A 19,791-nucleotide genomic window follows, 5' to 3' on the forward strand; every position below is an offset into this window, starting at 1 on the left:
AAAAGAAAAAAAAAAAAAGGTTTTGCTTATTAAACCCACAAACGCAGACAAACAAACCGTTTTAGTGAGAAATTTCTTAGCCAGATATAGATCAATAAATTTAGTATTCAATATGACTGTTTATCCATTTCCACGTTGTATTTCAAACATTCCTAGCCTATTCTTTTTAATCTGAAAGATCTTGAAGTTTGTAAACCTACTCTGTGAAGATCCCCACACAGTCCCTAGAATTCTGTGGAACGTATTCACTATGCCCTGTAAGTAGGCACTGCTGTGTCACATATTTCAGAGAGCTCGCCTTCTGAACTACAAAGGAGCCGAGATGAGTTTCAGGAGCCAGTCAGTACATGAAATGCTGCTAGTTGAAATAAAGGTACCATGTGATTTGTAGTCATTAGAAACTGAAAGTAAAACAGCAGAAGAGAAGCTGCAAAGCATATAGGGAATCCAGGAAGTTGTGGAAAAATATGGCCAGCAGACAGGCAGCAATTACAACACAGATTTTTCAAGTAAGCTTATACTGTATAGTCAAATATAACTATTGTTTGTACTGCCATCACAATGCTGAAGTTCTAAAATGAAAATGTACGATGTGACCATAGATTTCCTTTATTCAGTTATACAAAGTAAAAGTGCACATTAAAAAGGCCCCACACGTGCAAATAAACAGCTGAAGAGTCCCATTTTACACCTTTGCAACGAATAACTAATGTGCATTGTCCAGCATCCACTTTCTTCATTTATTCTGTCGTTTGCTTAAAAAAATTTCAGTCAGTATGATATGATGTCAACCAATGCAGCCTAATGTTTCCATCATCAAGTGTATCCCCTAGTTGGGTTCAGTCAAAAACAAGATCTTCCCAACAAGAAGAAAGGCCAAAGGAAAGTAAACATGCACACAGTCTGGTAAACAAGGGTACATCCCACAACTGAGAAACTAAGTTAAAAGCTGACTTCACCTCTCTTAGCAGGTTTTAGGTTACACCGATATTTAGGATAGCTGCAAGACTTCCAGTTTCTTCCAGATATGGGCCACCACCATAGCGAGTGAATCATGGTCTGATGACCCCACAGTCAAGGGGTCCAGTGCTGGCAAAAACACAATTGCTCTGAACTCCAAAATATTGATTTGGAAAAGGGCTTCCTCCAATGACCAAGTAGAGGGCCTCCACACTTCCGCCTGACAGGCTAGCATTTGTTTTGAAAACCCTTCAGACCAATCCGAATGAAGGATTTTCCATTTACAGCTCCAAATGTGTGAGCCGTCAGGCCAAAGCAAGTCCCTGGTTTAGGAGGTCCAGTTTAGATTGCAGCGAACACAACGCTTTTAAAATGTTGAGTTACAACAGTCAGGAATAATATTGGGCATCAAGGACAGCTTTAAAAAAGGAGGCCATAGTCAAGCCCAAATCCCTTATGAAAAAATCAGGTTTGGCTGGCTCCTGACTGAGCAAGGAAAGGAAGTTTGTCCTGAAGAAGAAAAGCTTAGAGCCCTATCCAGGAGCATGCCCAAATACTCCAAATGACAACATGGTTGCATCGACGACTTCTGGAGATTTAGTATCATCTACTCAAACCTCTGAAGGATCTGCACAGCCTGTCAGACATTGGCTGATAGAACACTCACATACTGTTCTCTCAAAAGGTGGTCATCCATATATCACACACAGTGGATGCACAAAAATCGAAGCAGAGCAAGAATCGTGGCTGACAACTTGGTGAAACCCGAGGTACAGTGGACAGGCCAAAGAGAAAAGCCACAATACTGGTAAATTTATACACCCACAGCAAAATGCAGTTAGCATTGATGTGCTAGGAAGACAGGGGATGTGCAAATACACATCCTTTATGTGCAGAGAACCCACAAAATCACCCTGGTAGAGGAAGCAATGACTGACTGTGTTGATTTCGTGCAGAAAGAACTGCACTCCTGTAACCTGTCTTCAGTAGATATTGGGCTGAATCCTGCGGTCGGCTGGCGTTAGATCCAGTCCAGGTTCGGGCAAGATCCCGATATATGGTCGGGATCCACACATATGCCAGGACTGGCACAGCTTCTCAGGGAACGGGGGGGGAGACGAACGAACGGGGAAGCAGAAAGCCAGTGACTGACTGTCACCAGATCTGCTCAGGGAGCTCTGAGAACCGAGCGATCGGCAGGGTTTGGGTGCTCGGTTCTCAGTGTTAGAGCCGGCGGGGGACAGATACAGCATCGGATTGATGCTGCATTCATCTAGATAATTAGGCTTTAAAATAAATTTAAAAATATTATCTTCATAGTTTTCTTTTAACTCAAGGGTACTGGTTGAAAATGTTTAGATCCAGTATATGACAAATTGCTCATTTCCTTATGGGAACAGTGAACAGGTTGTAATAAAAGCCCTGAAATCTTTCCCCCTGGGAGCATGGTTATAACACCTTGGAAAGAGAGCTACGTGTAGGTTTGCAAATATTGGTAGAGGCATTGGCATATGTGATTACATGAAATAGTGTAGAAACTCTAGTTTGTATTCTCTGGAGACAATGTTTCAGACCAACATCTGCAATGTCCTGGGACAAGATGGCCACAAAGGCCAAGAGACTTCTTTTGTCATCTACCCGGGCTATGTGAAAATGAACACAGTTACACTGCACATCAGCTCTCCTTGACTCATTAGGAGCTACAAATCCCATCATGCATTGGGATGTTAGTTCTTGTGTGAAGTTACTTGGGCAGTCTGTGGGCAGAGTGAAGGGGACTTTTATTATCCACCATCACGTCCCCAATAACAGCATACCACTGAATCCGGCTATAAAAACAGTGAGAAGACTTTGATGACAAGATAGAGTAAAAGCAGCACCGAGAAGCAAGACAGAAATTAGAAGAAAAAATGGAAGTCGTCCAAGGAAGACCAGGAAAATCTGCATGGATGCACTCCAACAATACACGTTATTTGGTGTAAACATTAAAACTAATTGAAATATGGAACCAGCACAGTGGGGGACAAACAGGTAGATGCGTTTCTCGCTGGAGTCAGTGCTTAATCATTACCCAGTGGACCCGCTTAACAAACACCAATTTTAACATTTAAGGACACCTGTCTTCCTTCACAAAAAATGGCGTTTGTTACTCGGACCCCCTGGGTAAGGATTAAGCGCTAACTCCAGCGCAAAACAAGTCCACCTGCTTGTTCCCTACTGTGCTTGTTCCATCTGTTTTTTTGTTTTAATGTTTATACCAAATAACGTGAAGTGTTGGAGTGTAGCCGTCTGGATTGACCATGTCAAACATCGTGCAGCATGCGAGCTGTGCTGGCACCTGACTTGAGGAGCCCACCAGACTTATGAAGATAGATTCTGCACATGCGTCTGGGAGCGGAGAGGTGCTTTATTTTATTTTATTTTTTTTTACTACTACAATTCTTAAAACACAGGTATCAAATCCCGAAATATAAAAAGGCACGTACCTTTCCGCCTATCAAAGGAAGAACATGCATTTTTCCAGCCTGGCTATCCTTCACCGATGAAACAATAAGACAAGTCCCACACAAGATCACTTGCCGCCTCATCCATCTGTTTACAGGTAACTGCATCTTTCCCTTTCGAACATTGTACATCCCAGAAAGCTGAGTCCGATCTGAAGTGCCAGCTCCATTAGGCTTTCCTGAAATTAAAGGGAAATGTGTCAGAAGGTTTGTTACCAATGCAGCTAGTCATTTTAGTTGTAATATAAAGTCCATACATTTTATTAAAGTAGCAAGTGTCCAATTTGTTCGCCGCAATATTGTAGTCCCGATAAATCAAGATCACCGCCGTTACTAGTAAAAATTTAAAAATGCCATAAATCTACCCCCTATTTTATAGACTCTATAACTTTTGCGCAAACCAATCAATATACGCTTATTGCGATTTTTATGACCAAATATATGTAGAAGAATACATAATCGGCCTAAACTGAGGGGAAAAAAAATCTATTAATATATATATATATATATATTTATTACTATAGCAAAAAGTACAAAATATTGTGTTTTCTTCAAAATTGTCACTTTTTTTGTTTATAGCACAAAAAATAAAAACCAAAAGAAAGCTATATTTGTGGGGAAAACAAAAAAAAAAAACGTCAAATTTGTTTGGGTAAAATGTTGCACAACCGCGCAATTGTCAGTGAAAGCGATGCAGTGCCGTATCACAAAAAATGGCCCGTCATTGAGCAGCCAAATCTTCAGGGGCTGAAGTGGTTAACTGTCTGTTCTTTTATCGTTTTTTGCATTAAGGATTTATTAAAGGTCACCAGAAGTCACTCAGCCCCCCCTACAACACCCAAATGACACGAAACTTGTCTCGTTGGTTAGTACTACTAAAAGTGGGGCTCCACCCAAAAAAACAAAAAATACCTGAAAAGTTCTAAAAAAAAAAAAAAAAAAAAAAAACACAAAAACAAAAAAAATTTGGATATTTATTTATTTATTTTTTACTTACCTCTAAATGCCTATTGCTAGGTGGTCCCTCGTAGTCTGCCTCTTCCTTTGCCTGGGCTGGTGACATCACTTCCCCCTCGGCACAGGAAGGGCTCTGCTCCCTCGCTCCCTCCCTCCTGTCAATCATCTGGGACCCATTACAAGTCCCAGGTGATTGAACGGCCAATCACGGCGTGTGGCGCCGCTCGCGCATGCGCAGTGGGTGCCAGGCTGTGAAGCCACAGCCCGGCGCCCACAGTTGAAATGCCGGCGCCGACGAGCGGAGGGGGGGGGGACGAGCGGGGCTTCGATCCCCCGCATCGCTGGACCCAGGGACAGGTAAGTGTCCAATTAAAAGTCAGCAGCTGCAGTATTTGTAGTTGCTGACTGGTGTTCCCCTGGGTGGAACTACTCTTAAAGTTTTTATGTATGCTGTCATGGTTTAAGTTATAACAGTTTTTGTTATCCGTAATCAACCCCTCCCCCAGAAATTAGCACAAATAAACTCATGTGTTTCTTTAGTGCTACATTTGTGCTGTTTTGTGCCATAAAAATGTACATTTGTGCTGCTTTTATTTTTACGATATTAGCAATTGTTTTTTCCAGACTGACATCACCCAGCCCCCCTACAACAGACACAAAACTGGGCTGGTTGGTTAGTGCTACATTTGTGCTGGTCAGTGCCATTTAAATCTCTGTTCTATCCTTTATGATTTTTGTGTTATTTACAATTTATTAAAGGTCACCAAATCAGGCTGGTAGGTTAGTGCCGCATTTGTGGTGGTTTGTGCTGCTAAAAGTTTTATTTGTGCCGTTATGGTTTTTTAGTTGTAACAGCTTGTTTTTATTTGATAAAACACCCACCCATTTTGTAACCCATGTTATTAAATATTAAAAACATACCATTTGTTAGTGTTACATTTGTGCTTTTTTGTGTCCTAAAAATTAAAATTTTTGCTGCGATAATAGCAATTGTTTTTTCCAGATGATATCACCCCGCCCTCCTGTCACGTACCGGTTTAGTGAGCTCTGGCTCAGGGGCCACCGATAGTGATACAGCAGCCATGGGTGCACAGCGAGGTATGAGTGCCTGTGATCAGTCCAGCAGACTGCGTGGTGGCAGCAGTCAGCAGGTGGATGTGGCAGAACCAGCTGGTGGCAGATGAGCTGGCACAGAGCTTAGCTTATGTATGCACCGGGAGACATCATTTGTGCTATGGGCATGCCTTCCCTGACACCCCCTACAACAGCCAAAAGAAATGAAACGGGCTGGTTGGTTAGTGCCACGTTTGTGTTGATTTGTGCTGTTTTACTCTCCATTCTATCTCCGTTTGTTTTTCAGTTGTTGATTTAATAAAGGTCACCAAAGGTCACTAAGCCCCCCTACAAGAGACAAAAGACATAAAACCGGGCTGGTTGGTGCCTCCTTTGCTGTTTAAATCTCGGTTCTCGGTGCTTTTTGTTTTTAAGTTATTTACCATTCATTTCAAGGTCACCAAAGGTCACTAAGTCCCCCTACACATGAAACCGGGTTGGTTGGTTAGTGCTGAGTTTGTGTGGTTAAAATTATGTGTGCTGCTTTGATTTTTTTTTAATTGTAAAAGTTTGTTTTTATTTGATCAAACCCCACACACTTGGCATCCTATGTTATTATAACAAATACACCATTCAGTTGTGCTGCATTTGTGCTAATTTGTGACAAAAATAACATGTGTGCTGGTTTGGTTTTGGAGATCTTGTACATTATATTTGATCACACACCCTCCACATGTGAGAATCACGTGCTAACCATTTCTTTCACACAAACGGCACTTCAGTCTAAAACCATTTTTTCACATACAAAAAGAGAGTGCATGTGAAAAAAAATAACTGATTTTCATGTATGCTTGAAAAAATGTAATGGAGAATTCCAAGTTGTACTTATCTATTGGTTTGCTGGATAAAAAATATAAAGAGGGCAAAGAACATAATTGGTGTCTTGTTGTTTAAGAATGCATGGAAACAGGTGAAAGGAGTGCAAGTTACACAAACACTTTTCACTAGTCAGTACATTTTTTCTAAATTGTAATATCCATATTATTATAAATAGCAAAATTGTTTACATTGTTCCTTGCTAGGAATGTAATGCTCCTCCTCCTCTGTACCGGGCTCTGTAAGCGCTGCATACAGTACCCTGGGGGAAAGCACTAATACAGCTTAACCACTTCCCATCCCGCCTATAGTAATACGTCTCCCGCAAGGTGGCTCTCCCATGCCGGGCGGGCGTCATCTGATGTCCTTAGCTTTCCAGCGGTATAGGAGGTGCCCGCCACATCACTCGGGAGCCAATGCACGTGCCCGGCGGCCGCGATTGCTCGTGACAGAGCAGGAACATGGATCTGTGTGTGTAAACACACATCCTGTCAGGGGAGAGGAGACAGATCATGTGATCCCAGTACAGAGGAACACCAATAGGTCTTCTCCCCTAGTCAGTCCCATCCCCCCCACAGTTAGAACACATCTAGGGAACACATTTAACCCCATTAATCGCCCACTAGTGTTAACCCCTTCCCTGCCAGTGACATTTACACACAGTAATCAGTGCAAATTTATAGCTCTGATTGCTGTATAAATGTCACTGGTCCCAAAATAGTGTCAAAAGTAAAAATTTGTGGGGTTTTTTTTCAAAATTGTCACTTTTTTGTTTATAGCGCAAAAAATAAAAACCACACCAAAAGACAGCTCTATTTGTGGGGAAAAAAATAATCAAAGTTTTATTTGGGTACAGTGATGCATGACCGTGCAATTGTCATTCAAAATGTTACAGCGCTGAAAGCTGAAAATTGGCCTGGGCAGAAAGGGGGTGAAAGTGCCCCGTATTGACGTGGTTAAGTGTTTGTTAGTGATGCATCCATGTGTATACAGTGTGTTCTGGGTTAGCCCATCATTAAACCCTTGCCTGTCTACACACAAAGGTACACTGGGCAAAAAAAAAAAAAGAAAAAGAAAAGAAAAAACTGGGAGTACAGTTACCAAACTGGGAACCTATTTGTTCTGATTTTAACTGGTAAGTATAAGCTTGCTATAGCTTTTACTGTTACATGGGGTACAAGGTAGGGGGGAGAATCGTTGATCGCGTGTGGGGGAGTTACAAGCACCGATCGCCGCTGTATGTCACTAAGCAGCTGAAAGCCGCTGGGGGAGAAGCTCGTAACTCCCCCACGCGCCAATCACTGCTGACTATACAGGTATCGGTTGGAAGCATTTGCCCGAGTACAAGTACTTGGGCAAATGCTCGGTATCGGTACAACCCTAATTTCTATAGCACTGATCACTGTATAAATGTGAATGATCCCAAAATGGTCCGATATGTCCGCCGAAATGTTAGTCACGATAAACGTAGATCGCCACCATTACTAGTAAAAAAAAATTATATATATATATATATATATATATATATATATATATATATATATATATATATATATTTTTTTTTTTATTTTTATTAAAAATGCCATAAAACTATCCCCTAATTTGTAGACACTATAACTTTTGCACAAACCAATCAATATATGCTTATGCCGATTTTTTTAACAAAAATATGTAGAAGAATACATATCAGCCTAAACTGATGAAAAATTGTTTTTTTTCAAACTTGTCGCTCTTTTGTTTACAGCGCAAAAAAAAAAAAAAAATTGCAGAGATGATCAAATGCCACCAAAAGAAAGCTCTATTTGTGGGGGAAAAAAATGATAAAAATTTACTTTGGGTACAGTGTTGGCCTGGGCAGGAAGCGGGTGAAAATGCACTGTATTGAAGTGGTTAAGGCACAAAAAGTAACACAATTGAATGTTGTATTTAAATTTGAATAACATGGGGTGCAAAGTGGGCAGGACTTGGTGACAATGTAAAATATGACGTGAAATTTCTCTAAAACTAATCCATTGTTGGGGAACTGATGTAAAGGGGCACTTTATGAGCACATATTATGAAAAGGGGGCACTCTGATGGGGACCCCTAATGTAAGAATGTTGTAACTGAAACTTGACAAAAAATATTGTTTAAATGCTATGGAAAGTGTACATTTCTCAGTTTTTGAAAGACATACGACTACAAACATTCTAAGTCATAGCACAAATTTGATTTTCGTACCTTGGCTAAAAGAGAATTTTAGTGACCTAGAACTTAATTCAATACCCCTAGTTTAGAGAATATGTTGTCTTTGGGTGTATCTAAAACCTCTAAAGTTGAGGGAACCAAGATGGGTTGATGGTAGACCATCTCCCTTTCACTTTTGTACACTTTGCGTGCTGAGAGTAGGCTAGAGGCTCCCCCAAGTATACAAAAAGGTAAGGGGGTCTCCAAACTGCTGTACTGCACATATTACAGTAAAATGAAACGTTCAACAAGTTGTCTAACTTGACAGAACACCAGCACATTAATTTTTTCATAAACAAAAAACAATGGAATTTTTATTCTTTACACTCATCCAAAACGTCAATTTTATATCCATATTGTTTTACAGGTGCCCAGGGTACCAAAGTTTCCAAAGGAAGAGATTGTTCTAATCATTATATAGAGAAAATTAGAAATTGTGAAAGACGGCAAAATTGTTATGCCATTAGCCAAGGTATGGGAAGACCCAAGTAAACATCTGAATTGGGACATATCCTTCAAGGCTCTTTACACATTAAATTAACCACTTGACAACTGGGCACTTCAACCCCCTTCCTAACCAGACCAATGTTCAGTTTTCGGTGCTCTCACACTCTGAATGGCAATTACTCAATCATGCAACACTGTACCCATATGAAATTTTTTTTTTTTTTTTTTACACAAATAGAGCTTTCGTTTGGTGGCATTTAATCACCGCTGGGTTTTTTATTTTTTGCATTATAAAATGACAAAAGACCGAAAATTCTGTAAAAAAAAAAAAAAATAAATTATATATTTGCATTATAATGCAAATTAAGAATTTTCTTCATAAATTTTGGCCAAATTTTATACTGCTGCATATCTTTGGTAAAAATAATCCAAAATTGAAAACACCTGATGTACTGACGGCCTATGTCATTTCTTGAGACCCTAACAAGCCAGGAAAGTACAAATACCTGCCAAATGACCCCTTTTTGGAAAGTAGACATTCCAAGGTAATTATAAAGAGGCATGGTGAGTTTTCTGAAGTTGTAATTTTTTTCCCACAATTCTTTGCAAAATCAAGATTTTTTTCTTTCTTCTTTTTTCACAAAAGTGTCATATTATATCAGGTTATTTCTCACACACAGCATATGCATAGCACAAATTACACCCCAAAATACATTTTACTACTCCTCCTGAGTATGGTGATACCACATATGTGAGACTTTTACATAGTGTGGCCACATACAGAGGCCCAACATGCAGAGAGCACCATCAGGCGTTATAATTTCTTGACTACCTCTTACACTTTTGAAGGCCCTGGAGCACCAGGAAAATGAAAACAAAAATTACCCCATTATGGAAAGAAAACACCCCAACATATAATCTATGAGGCAAAATGAGTCTTTTGAACAGGTCATCGTTTTTTCAACAAGTTTTTGGTAAATGGGGAAATAAAATCAAAACTTTTTTTTTTTTTTTTTTACACATAGTTGTCCATTTATACAATATTTCTAACACATAGCATGTACATACCAAAAAAATCACACCCCAAAATAGATTCTCCTACTCCTTCTGAGTACAGCAATACCACGTGTGAGACTTTTACACAGCCTGGTGACATACAGTGGCCCAACATGCAGGGAGCACCATAAGGTGTTCTAGGGGTATACATTTCAAATCTAATTTGACTACCTATTACACTTTGAGGCACAGTAGTGGCATGGATAAGCCGAGGATGGGGATGGCTAAGCATGGTTGAGCCATGAATGTGGATGGCTGGGTACGGCTGAGCATAGATGGATGGATGGGTACGGCTGAGCATGTATGGATGGATGGGTACGGCTGAGCATGTATGGATGGATGGGTACGGCTGAGCATGTATGGATGGATGGGTACGGCTGAGCATGTATGGATGGATGGGTACGGCTGAGCATGTATGGATGGATGGGTACGGCTGAGCATGTATGGATGGATGGGTACGGCTGAGCATGTATGGATGGATGGGTACGGCTGAGCATGTATGGATGGATGGGTACGGCTGAGCATGTATGGATGGATGGGTACGGCTGAGCATGTATGGATGGATGGGTACGGCTGAGCATGTATGGATGGATGGGTACGGCTGAGCATGTATGGATGGATGGGTACGGCTGAGCATGTATGGATGGATGGGTACGGCTGAGCATGTATGGATGGATGGGTACGGCTGAGCATGTATGGATGGATGGGTACGGCTGAGCATGTATGGATGGATGGGTACGGCTGAGCATGTATGGATGGATGGGTACGGCTGAGCATGTATGGATGGATGGGTACGGCTGAGCATGTATGGATGGATGGGTACGGCTGAGCATGTATGGATGGATGGGTACGGCTGAGCATGTATGGATGGATGGGTACGGCTGAGCATGTATGGATGGATGGGTACGGCTGAGCATGTATGGATGGATGGGTACGGCTGAGCATGTATGGATGGATGGGTACGGCTGAGCATGTATGGATGGATGGGTACAGCTGAGCATGTATGGATGGGTACAGCTGAGCATGTATGGATGGATATGGATAGCTGAGCAGTGCATGGATGGATATGGATAGCTGAGCAGTGCATGGATGGATATGGATAGCTGAGCAGTGCATGGATGGATATGGATAGCTGAGCAGTGCATGGATGGATATGGATAGCTGAGCAGTGCATGGATGGATATGGATAGCTGAGCAGTGCATGGATGGATATGGATAGCTGAGCAGTGCATGGATGGATATGGATAGCTGAGCAGTGCTGAGTATGGATAGCTGAGCAGTGCTGAGTATGGATAGCTGAGCAGTGCTGAGTATGGATAGCTGAGCAGTGCTGAGTATGGATAGCTGAGCAGTGCTGAGTATGGATAGCTGAGCAGTGCTGAGTATGGATAGCTGAGCAGTGCTGAGTATGGATAGCTGAGCAGTGCTGAGTATGGATAGCTGAGCAGTGCTGAGTATGGATAGCTGAGCAGTGCTGAGTATGGATAGCTGAGCAGTGCTGAGTATGGATAGCTGAGCAGTGCTGAGTATGGATAGCTGAGCAGTGCTGAGTATGGATAGCTGAGCAGTGCTGAGTATGGATAGCTGAGCAGTGCTGAGTATGGATAGCTGAGCAGTGCTGAGTATGGATAGCTGAGCAGTGCTGAGTATGGATAGCTGAGCAGTGCTGAGTATGGATAGCTGAGCAGTGCTGAGTATGGATAGCTGAGCAGTGCTGAGTATGGATAGCTGAGCAGTGCTGAGTATGGATAGCTGAGCAGTGCTGAGTATGGATAGCTGAGCAGTGCTGAGTATGGATAGCTGAGCAGTGCTGAGTATGGATAGCTGAGCAGTGCTGAGTATGGATAGCTGAGCAGTGCTGAGTATGGATAGCTGAGCAGTGCTGAGTATGGATAGCTGAGCAGTGCTGAGTATGGATAGCTGAGCAGTGCTGAGTATGGATAGCTGAGCAGTGCTGAGTATGGATAGCTGAGCAGTGCTGAGTATGGATAGCTGAGCAGTGCTGAGTATGGATAGCTGAGCAGTGCTGAGTATGGATAGCTGAGCAGTGCTGAGTATGGATAGCTGAGCAGTGCTGAGTATGGATAGCTGAGCAGTGCTGAGTATGGATAGCTGAGCAGTGCTGAGTATGGATAGCTGAGCAGTGCTGAGTATGGATAGCTGAGCAGTGCTGAGTATGGATAGCTGAGCAGTGCTGAGTATGGATAGCTGAGCAGTGCTGAGTATGGATAGCTGAGCAGTGCTGAGTATGGATAGCTGAGCAGTGCTGAGTATGGATAGCTGAGCAGTGCTGAGTATGGATAGCTGAGCAGTGCTGAGTATGGATAGCTGAGCAGTGCTGAGTATGGATAGCTGAGCAGTGCTGAGTATGGATAGCTGAGCATGGATGGATGAGTATTGCTGAGTATAGGTGGCTGAGCATGGATGGATGAGTATTGCCTAGCATAGATGGATGAATGAGTATTTCTGAGCATGGATGGGATGGATGGATGGATGAGTGCTGGAATGGGCACAGATAAGCGCTGTGGGCAGTACACATCCAGCCCACATCGCTGCTGCACCCGATCACTCCACTCTCACTGTACCATAGACGCCCTCCCAGAATAAGCCAACCGCGCTGTAGCAGTCTTTTGGCTATGGCCCGGTCGGCATGTGGTTAAAACAGATATAATCTGCACCAGGAGCTTGGTTTGAAAGGTGTGCAGACAAAACAGGACCCTGGCCAGAAAATATTAGTTGAAACTGATGAGAACACTTCTAACACTGAGCAAAACAGTGAGCTACATGAAGATATAGAAATATTTGATGTAGTCCTCTCACCTGAGAAGCTGCAGCAAATTTTTCCTGAGCCTGTAACTTATTGTTGTAAAGACACCAGGTTATGTTATAACTTAAAAACCATAACAGCACAAATAAAAATTTTAGCAGCACAAAACATAGCACTAACCAACGAGACCAGTTTTGTGTCATTTGGGTGTTGTAGGGGGGGCCAAGTGATCTTTGGTGACCTTTAATAAATCATTAATAACGCAAAAACGATAAAAGATAGAACGGAAAATTAAAAGCACAAACGCGGCACTAACTAACCAGCCCGGTTTCGTGCCATTTAGCTGTTGTAGGGGGGCTAGGTGATGTCATAGTCTGGAAAAAACAATTTCTAATATCTTAAAAATAAAAGCAGTATAAATGTAGCACTAAAGAAATACACTTGAGCTTTTATTTGTGCTGATTGTATGGGGCCAGCTTCGCTGAGCTACATTTTGAAGTTTGGAAAAAGCAAAAAAAAATATGCAACAATATTTAAATTTTCTCATGTTTTGCTAGGTTAATGGAAACATAACAAATATAAAGTAGATGCCATCCCAATTTGGCTGCAAAGGTAAAAATACATTAACAATTTTAAAACATATTCATGGTCAAAATGTACAATTATATTCATTTCCACATCGCATTTCAATTTAACCTACTCCTATTAAATTTGAACAACCTTGAAATTTGTAAACTTGCTTTGTTAGGCTCCATTCACACAGGGGCAACATTGGATCCGACTTCAAGTCACCCCAAGTTGCGCTACATGAATAAAATCAATGTAAGTGAAGATCAGTCTTAATGTACACTACTGCAGTCGCTCCGACTTCAGAAAAGGTTTCTGTACAACTTAAATCCGACTAGAAGGCGACTTGTACCCATTGATTTCAATGGAAGTTGCCGCCAAGTCATATCACTGTTCATACTGAGGCAACTTTACAGGAAGCAGAAAGGAAACAGAAAGTAATTTACTCCACTAAACAGCCAGACCCCTCCTTCTCACACACAGCTGATAAGCTCTGATTGGCCACTTGTAAAGTTCCCTGTCCTGGAGGTGATTTCAAGTTGTGCTGTAAGTTGCCCCAAGTCACGCTGTGATTCATACCCAAGTCGTGTCCAAGTTGCCTCCCAAAGTCGCGCTGGAAGTCGTGTTGCCCCTGTGTGAATGGGCTCTGAAGATCCCCAAATAGTTACTTCCTTGAATTCTGTGATACAGATTCAATACACGCTTTGAGTAGGCACTGTTGTGTCAAACATTTCACAGAGCCTTTCTTCTGAATGAGGTGTTGAGAGGAGTTTCAGAAGGTGGAGTTAGTACAAGTATCACTGGTTGCAGGCAATGTATTGTGGGATATATACATCCTTAAAACAATTGAAAGTAAGCCAAAGAAATGAACAGAGAAGAGAAGCGATGAGAAGAGAAGTTATGAATGCTGATTGTCTGCTGGCCATCATTCCACAACCAGAAGTTGTAGAATGATGGGCAGCAGACAAGCAGCATAACACAAAAGATTTTTCACACAAGCGTATATTGGATGAGGGCTTGGGTATGTACTACTATAGGGAAAGAGGGAGGGCACAAGGCTGGGTATGTATTAAAGCTGCACGATTCTGGAAAATAATTACTATTTTGTTTTGCTTAAAATAAAGATCACGATTCTTAGCGTAACATCTTTCACATTATACAAAAAAAAGTGGGCTAACTTTACTGTTTAGCTTATTTTTATTCATTGAAGTGTATTTTTTCCACAAAAATTTGAAAGACCGCTGCGCAAATACAGTGTGACATAAAATATTGAAAGGGCCGCCATTTTTTTTCTCGGGTTTAGGTTAGGGTTTCCAGGGACCCTGCTTTAAAATTAAAAAAAAAAAAAAAAAAAATTTATATGTTCGGGGGTCCCAAGTAATTGAAAATACAGATAGTAACCTGTAAGCAATAAGTGTCTGAAAAAGGCTTGGTCTTTAAGTGGTTAAACGGACCTCATTTACAGACGGAAGTTTATACCTTTGATCTGAAAGAAGTAAATTATACAATGTCACCCAGCGCTGAGCAATGTTGATAAAAATCATTTGCTGGATGGTGCTTTTTTTTTTTTTGGACAGCTGTGAGCAGAGAACTCTCCACTTGTTACATGAATGAATCGCAGAAATGCCGGATTAAATCAAGATCGTGTTTTTATTTTAACAATTGTGCAACTCTAGTATGTACCATTCTGGGGGAGAAGGGAAAAGGGTCAAAGAGCTAGGATTATAGGGTGGGCGGCACAGAGCTGGTGGCCATACCCACTGTTCACAGTGGCTCGCTCAGCATGCTGCATTTCTACTCTCCTTGGGCACCCAAAAGGTGTCCCAGGTCTTTTAAAAATCCTATGGTGTATACTACAGAAAGCAACACTCAGAAAAGAAAGAACCCTCAAGGTAAAGCCTATTTATACCAATGTCAATGAAAATAAAGTATGTATGTGTCCTCAAATAGATGGGGAGGGGGAGAAGGATAGGAGTGGGAGCTTTCGGCAAAAATCATATGTGCAACTCAAGAATAAAAAACCTGAATTTAGCTCAACCACCTCTACACTAGACAAAATTTTTTTTTACTGCAGCTGGTACACATTGTTTTTTTTATTAATTATTATCTTTAGCGCTGTGTGTGTAAAAAATTATATATATATATATATATATATATATATATATATATATATATATATATATATATATATATATATATATATACATATATATACACACACACACACAATTTTACATGTAAAAACACATACGTTGCTAAAAGAATATGACCACCACTATAGGTACTATTATGTTGTATGCATTACATATAATGTCTTCTATATACCAAATTTTCCGTGTATAAGACGCCCCGTGTATAAGACGCCCCCACTTTTCCAACCCAAAATTAAGAAATCAATATTTTAAACATAGGTAAAACAGAACACATTTTTATTTAGTAATTGCCGCAGGCAACGTTTACATACCAGTATATTATGCAGGGGTTGTTTTTCCTGTTCTCTCCACTGTCTCATCATACACTCAGTGGAGGGAGGTCCAAACTGTTTCTCTAGAGCTCAATTTCCATGCTCTTTTGCATAGCTGGCTACATTTGGTTTGAATTTTGCAGAGTAAGACCATCGCTTACTTTTATTATTTTCTGACATCTTGGGTTCAGAACTCTCCGGTCATTGTTGCATCTGCGCACTCTCCACCTTCAATAGGATTGCATCTGCACGCTCTCCACCTCACATCAGTAACATACGGCTCGTGATTGGAGGAAGCCGCTTGACAAGCAATGGGCAGCGACGTGGCTGTCTCCCAGACTGAATGACCGCGTATAAAGATGCTGCTCGAATTTCAGTCTATTATTTTAGGAAAGAATAGCGTCTTATACACAGAAAAATACGGTAAGCACCAAGCTACTTGGAGGAAGTAACACTGATGGAATAATACACCCTGGTAGTTGGCAAAATTGTCCTGTGAGGTAATGCAATAAAGATGATCCACAGAAAACATGGATGTTGCACCAAAATCCCAACCCAACTCCAAATGAACACAGACTGATGGCAATGGTGAAAGCTATCAAACATTGCATTAAATGTATCCAGAAGCTGGTAATTGTGGTCTAGAGGAGGTTCAAATGTCAGGAACAAGATGTGAAAGTAGAATGTCTTTCATATATTCAAAAGTGGGATCACTTTGTATCCTAGACTCCCTCCCACTAAAAGTAGATTCACAGTCTATAAAGCACTGGGCTACCAACGAGAATCTCATGGGGTCCTTGTGGAGTGCATAGTCCAGACTATGCACTCCACAAGGACCCCCACGGACTTGTCGTGTGTTTTTACATGTAGCGTTCTATAACTTTCTCATCGTCCTGGCACCTGGCGTGAATAGCAGGTGATTTGTTTAGGGGAAATCAGCCCACAGTGGATTGTTGGCAGCTTTTCTGTTTTTACATTTAGCTTTCTATAAATTTTTCATACTGTTAAACTTTTTGCTTTATTGAGTGGTACGGTGGGCTATGAGAGTTTGCATGGTCTAGTGTGGAGGTGGTTGAGCTAAATTCAGAGCTTTTTTATTATTGAGTTACACATATACTACAGAAAGAAAAAATGCTGTGCGCCACTAAAGTCCAGCCCCACAGCATGCCACTAAACACACACACACCAAAAACCCCAGCCCCAAATACCCAAAGCGTCAAATCCCCACACTCAGAGCCCTAAAGGGACATGCATTCCCTAAAAACACCCAGTGAGAAAGCTGTCCCAACCCAGTAGAATGTCCGCCACCAGTCCCCTCCATATGTAAATCCAAGATCTAGTACATCCGTCGGCGAAAACAAAGCCTTGCTAGCCAAAAAAACAAAAAAAAAAAAACCACAGGCTCCAAACTTTTTTAGCTGGCCTCTAAATTCAAAGCAAATTTGTCAAGCCCTGCGGTACGGTATGCCATCTCTACAGCCCAGATCATCAGTACTGCAGTCTGTGCATATTTAGAGGTAAACATATCTAAATGCGCACACCCACTACCTTCAACGATCCTCATTTTTGATAACACAAACTGACACTTCTCTGTACACCCACAAAGCACAATTCAGCTGCTTGTTCATCTGCAGTGAGGGCAAGGGAATCATAGTACAAAGGGTGTTGTTTTTGACTAGCAAAGTTACTCAAGCATACTCTAAAAAGCTATTCAAGAGTTCAATACTACGTGTCCAAATGGATTAGTCAAGTTAGCACAAGAGCCCAGATTTCTGCAAAGGGGACTTCTATCCACCGTGCTTCATTAGCCTGAGATCAGACAGACAAATACAAGCCACTTCAAAACAAGGCACAAAACAAGGTGGGGGTCATCATCTCTCATAGCTGCATAAATGCAAAGTTCACACAGGCAACAGCAGAGACGAAGATGCTGTGGTAGAACTGCAAGATAGATATAAAAAAAATCCAATTTCCATGGGTCCTTCTTTCAAAAAAATGCTATTTGCTCATTTTTATTCCTTTCAACCATCTCTAACTAAAGATTCTCACAGCTCTTAGGTGCCAATCTTAAGATAGGAAGACAAAGCAATTACGCTTGTTTATTACTAAAAGCCCATCTCCAGGTTTTAAGTTTTATATGTCAAAAGGCCCCCAGGCAGTATATTTGGCAAAGGGGCAGAGCACAGACTCTGGGGTTGGGCTATAAAGGGGGAGAGAAAGAAAAGTGGCCAGAGAGGAGAAAACATGGGAGGGATCACAATCATAGGATTGAAAACAGGACCCCTAAAAAATGTGCTAATTACATTAATCTGAGCATTCTAGATTTTAAGTACACTTCATCTGGCATTTCCTGCTTTAATAAGTCAATTTATAGAGCAGGACGGCATCAAATAGGTGAGTGCCATGCCAACAGTGTGGGTGGGGCAGAGAACTTCCAGTAAGAGGATTTCCCTCTTTGCATAGAAAGAAGCATAAAAAACAGGCAGCTTTATCAATCCATTTGCATGCCATCAAGTACACCCAATAGGAGTGTTTCCAGATCTAACCCCAAAGTCGAGTCATAAGTTGTGTTGCCAACGTTAACTACAGCAGCCAAAAGGGGCAAATAAGTGGGCAGGCCTACACGACATGGCACTGTTTGGAGAGAGAGAGACAGAGAGCTAGCGATCGGGTATATGCTAGTCAGGTGTTGCAGCGATTTTACTATTGCTTAAATGCCTGTGAAGTGGCACATCTGTGTTAAGTATACAACTATGTATATAGCCTACTACAGCAACACAGACATTGACAAAAACGTACAAACTATCTATATCTTCTGGCCACTACTTCTTTGGGAACAAAGCAGTCAGGGATTCACTTCATCTATACCAGATCCTAGTCCTAGGTGAGAGTCTGGTATAGACTTTTTTTTTTTTTTTTTTTTTTAAAGGAAGGGGGGTTCCAACATAAGCAAAAGTTAAAAAACACGTCATAGACCCACTGCCATCTTGCCCATGCAGGGCAAAATTACTGATTCTGTGAACTCCACAACCCCCAAATAACCAACTTAACTGGGCAGCCTCTGTGCTCTTTCACAGCCAGCATAAAGGTCAGCTGTATTACTGCCCCAGCATATGTAAATTTCAGCTTAAGCTACTGAGCTCCATTCAACAAGCTGTTAAATTAGAAGGCATTAAGTTACTGGAAAAGAGACCTACGTTGTTGCGTAGTCTAATATTCAATAAAAAAAAAAAAAAAAAAAGAGTAAATGAAAAATACCTGTACAAAACAGTATGTGACAATTCAGCCCCAAGCCTTTTTTTTTTTTGGTTATTATTCAGGATTGATAAAGCGCCAACAGTTTGTGCAGCGCTTAACAAAATGAAGGCACACATTACAGGTACATTACAATTTGGAACAAGAGGACTCAGCGGGCCCTGCTCATTAGAGCTTACAATCTACTTCCTGGTTTGGGACCATCTAAGGTTGTCTAAATCAGTGCCTTTCTGATGTGGACAATTGTTAATCGAATTGGGCTGCAGCAGAGCCCTCTCATAAGAGAGAAGAGGACTTTAAAAAAGGGGCATGGCAGGGGACTGATGATCTCAAAGGTGGCATAGAAGAACTGTATCAACAGCAGTAAAAGTAAGGGACCTGAATGAGGGTGTTAGGCTTTTTTCCCCCACTCACCTTGTGAAGCCAGAAAATAGGTACCCAACAGGATTGGTTAGATGTGGGGAAAAAAAGGGCTTGACAAAAAAAGTATTTGCCTGGAGTGGGAGTTTTAAGTACTGCTATTTAGAATGTCCCTTTGCCGGGATACAGACAAGAGTCACCAATTGTGCCTTACTTTTCTACAACACTGTTTAAAAACACTGGTATTTTCATTGCAGGTATTGCACTGTAACATTTATGAACATTTATGTAATTTTAAC

The 19,791-nt window shown here is 41.3% G+C and overlaps 1 protein-coding gene across 1 annotated transcript in view; it reads right to left on the bottom strand.

The window, feature by feature from the left end:
* Window positions 1-19,791, bottom strand: part of PHLPP1 (PH domain and leucine rich repeat protein phosphatase 1) — a 272,841-nt gene that overhangs the window by 147,315 nt on the left and 105,735 nt on the right. The window contains 1 exon segment of the mRNA XM_073630923.1: window positions 3,447-3,643. Within this exon segment, the coding sequence (XP_073487024.1) occupies window positions 3,447-3,643 (197 nt within the window).

Source organism: Aquarana catesbeiana, linkage group LG05, assembly GCF_042186555.1.
Source record: "Aquarana catesbeiana isolate 2022-GZ linkage group LG05, ASM4218655v1, whole genome shotgun sequence".
NCBI lineage: Eukaryota > Metazoa > Chordata > Amphibia > Anura > Ranidae > Aquarana > Aquarana catesbeiana.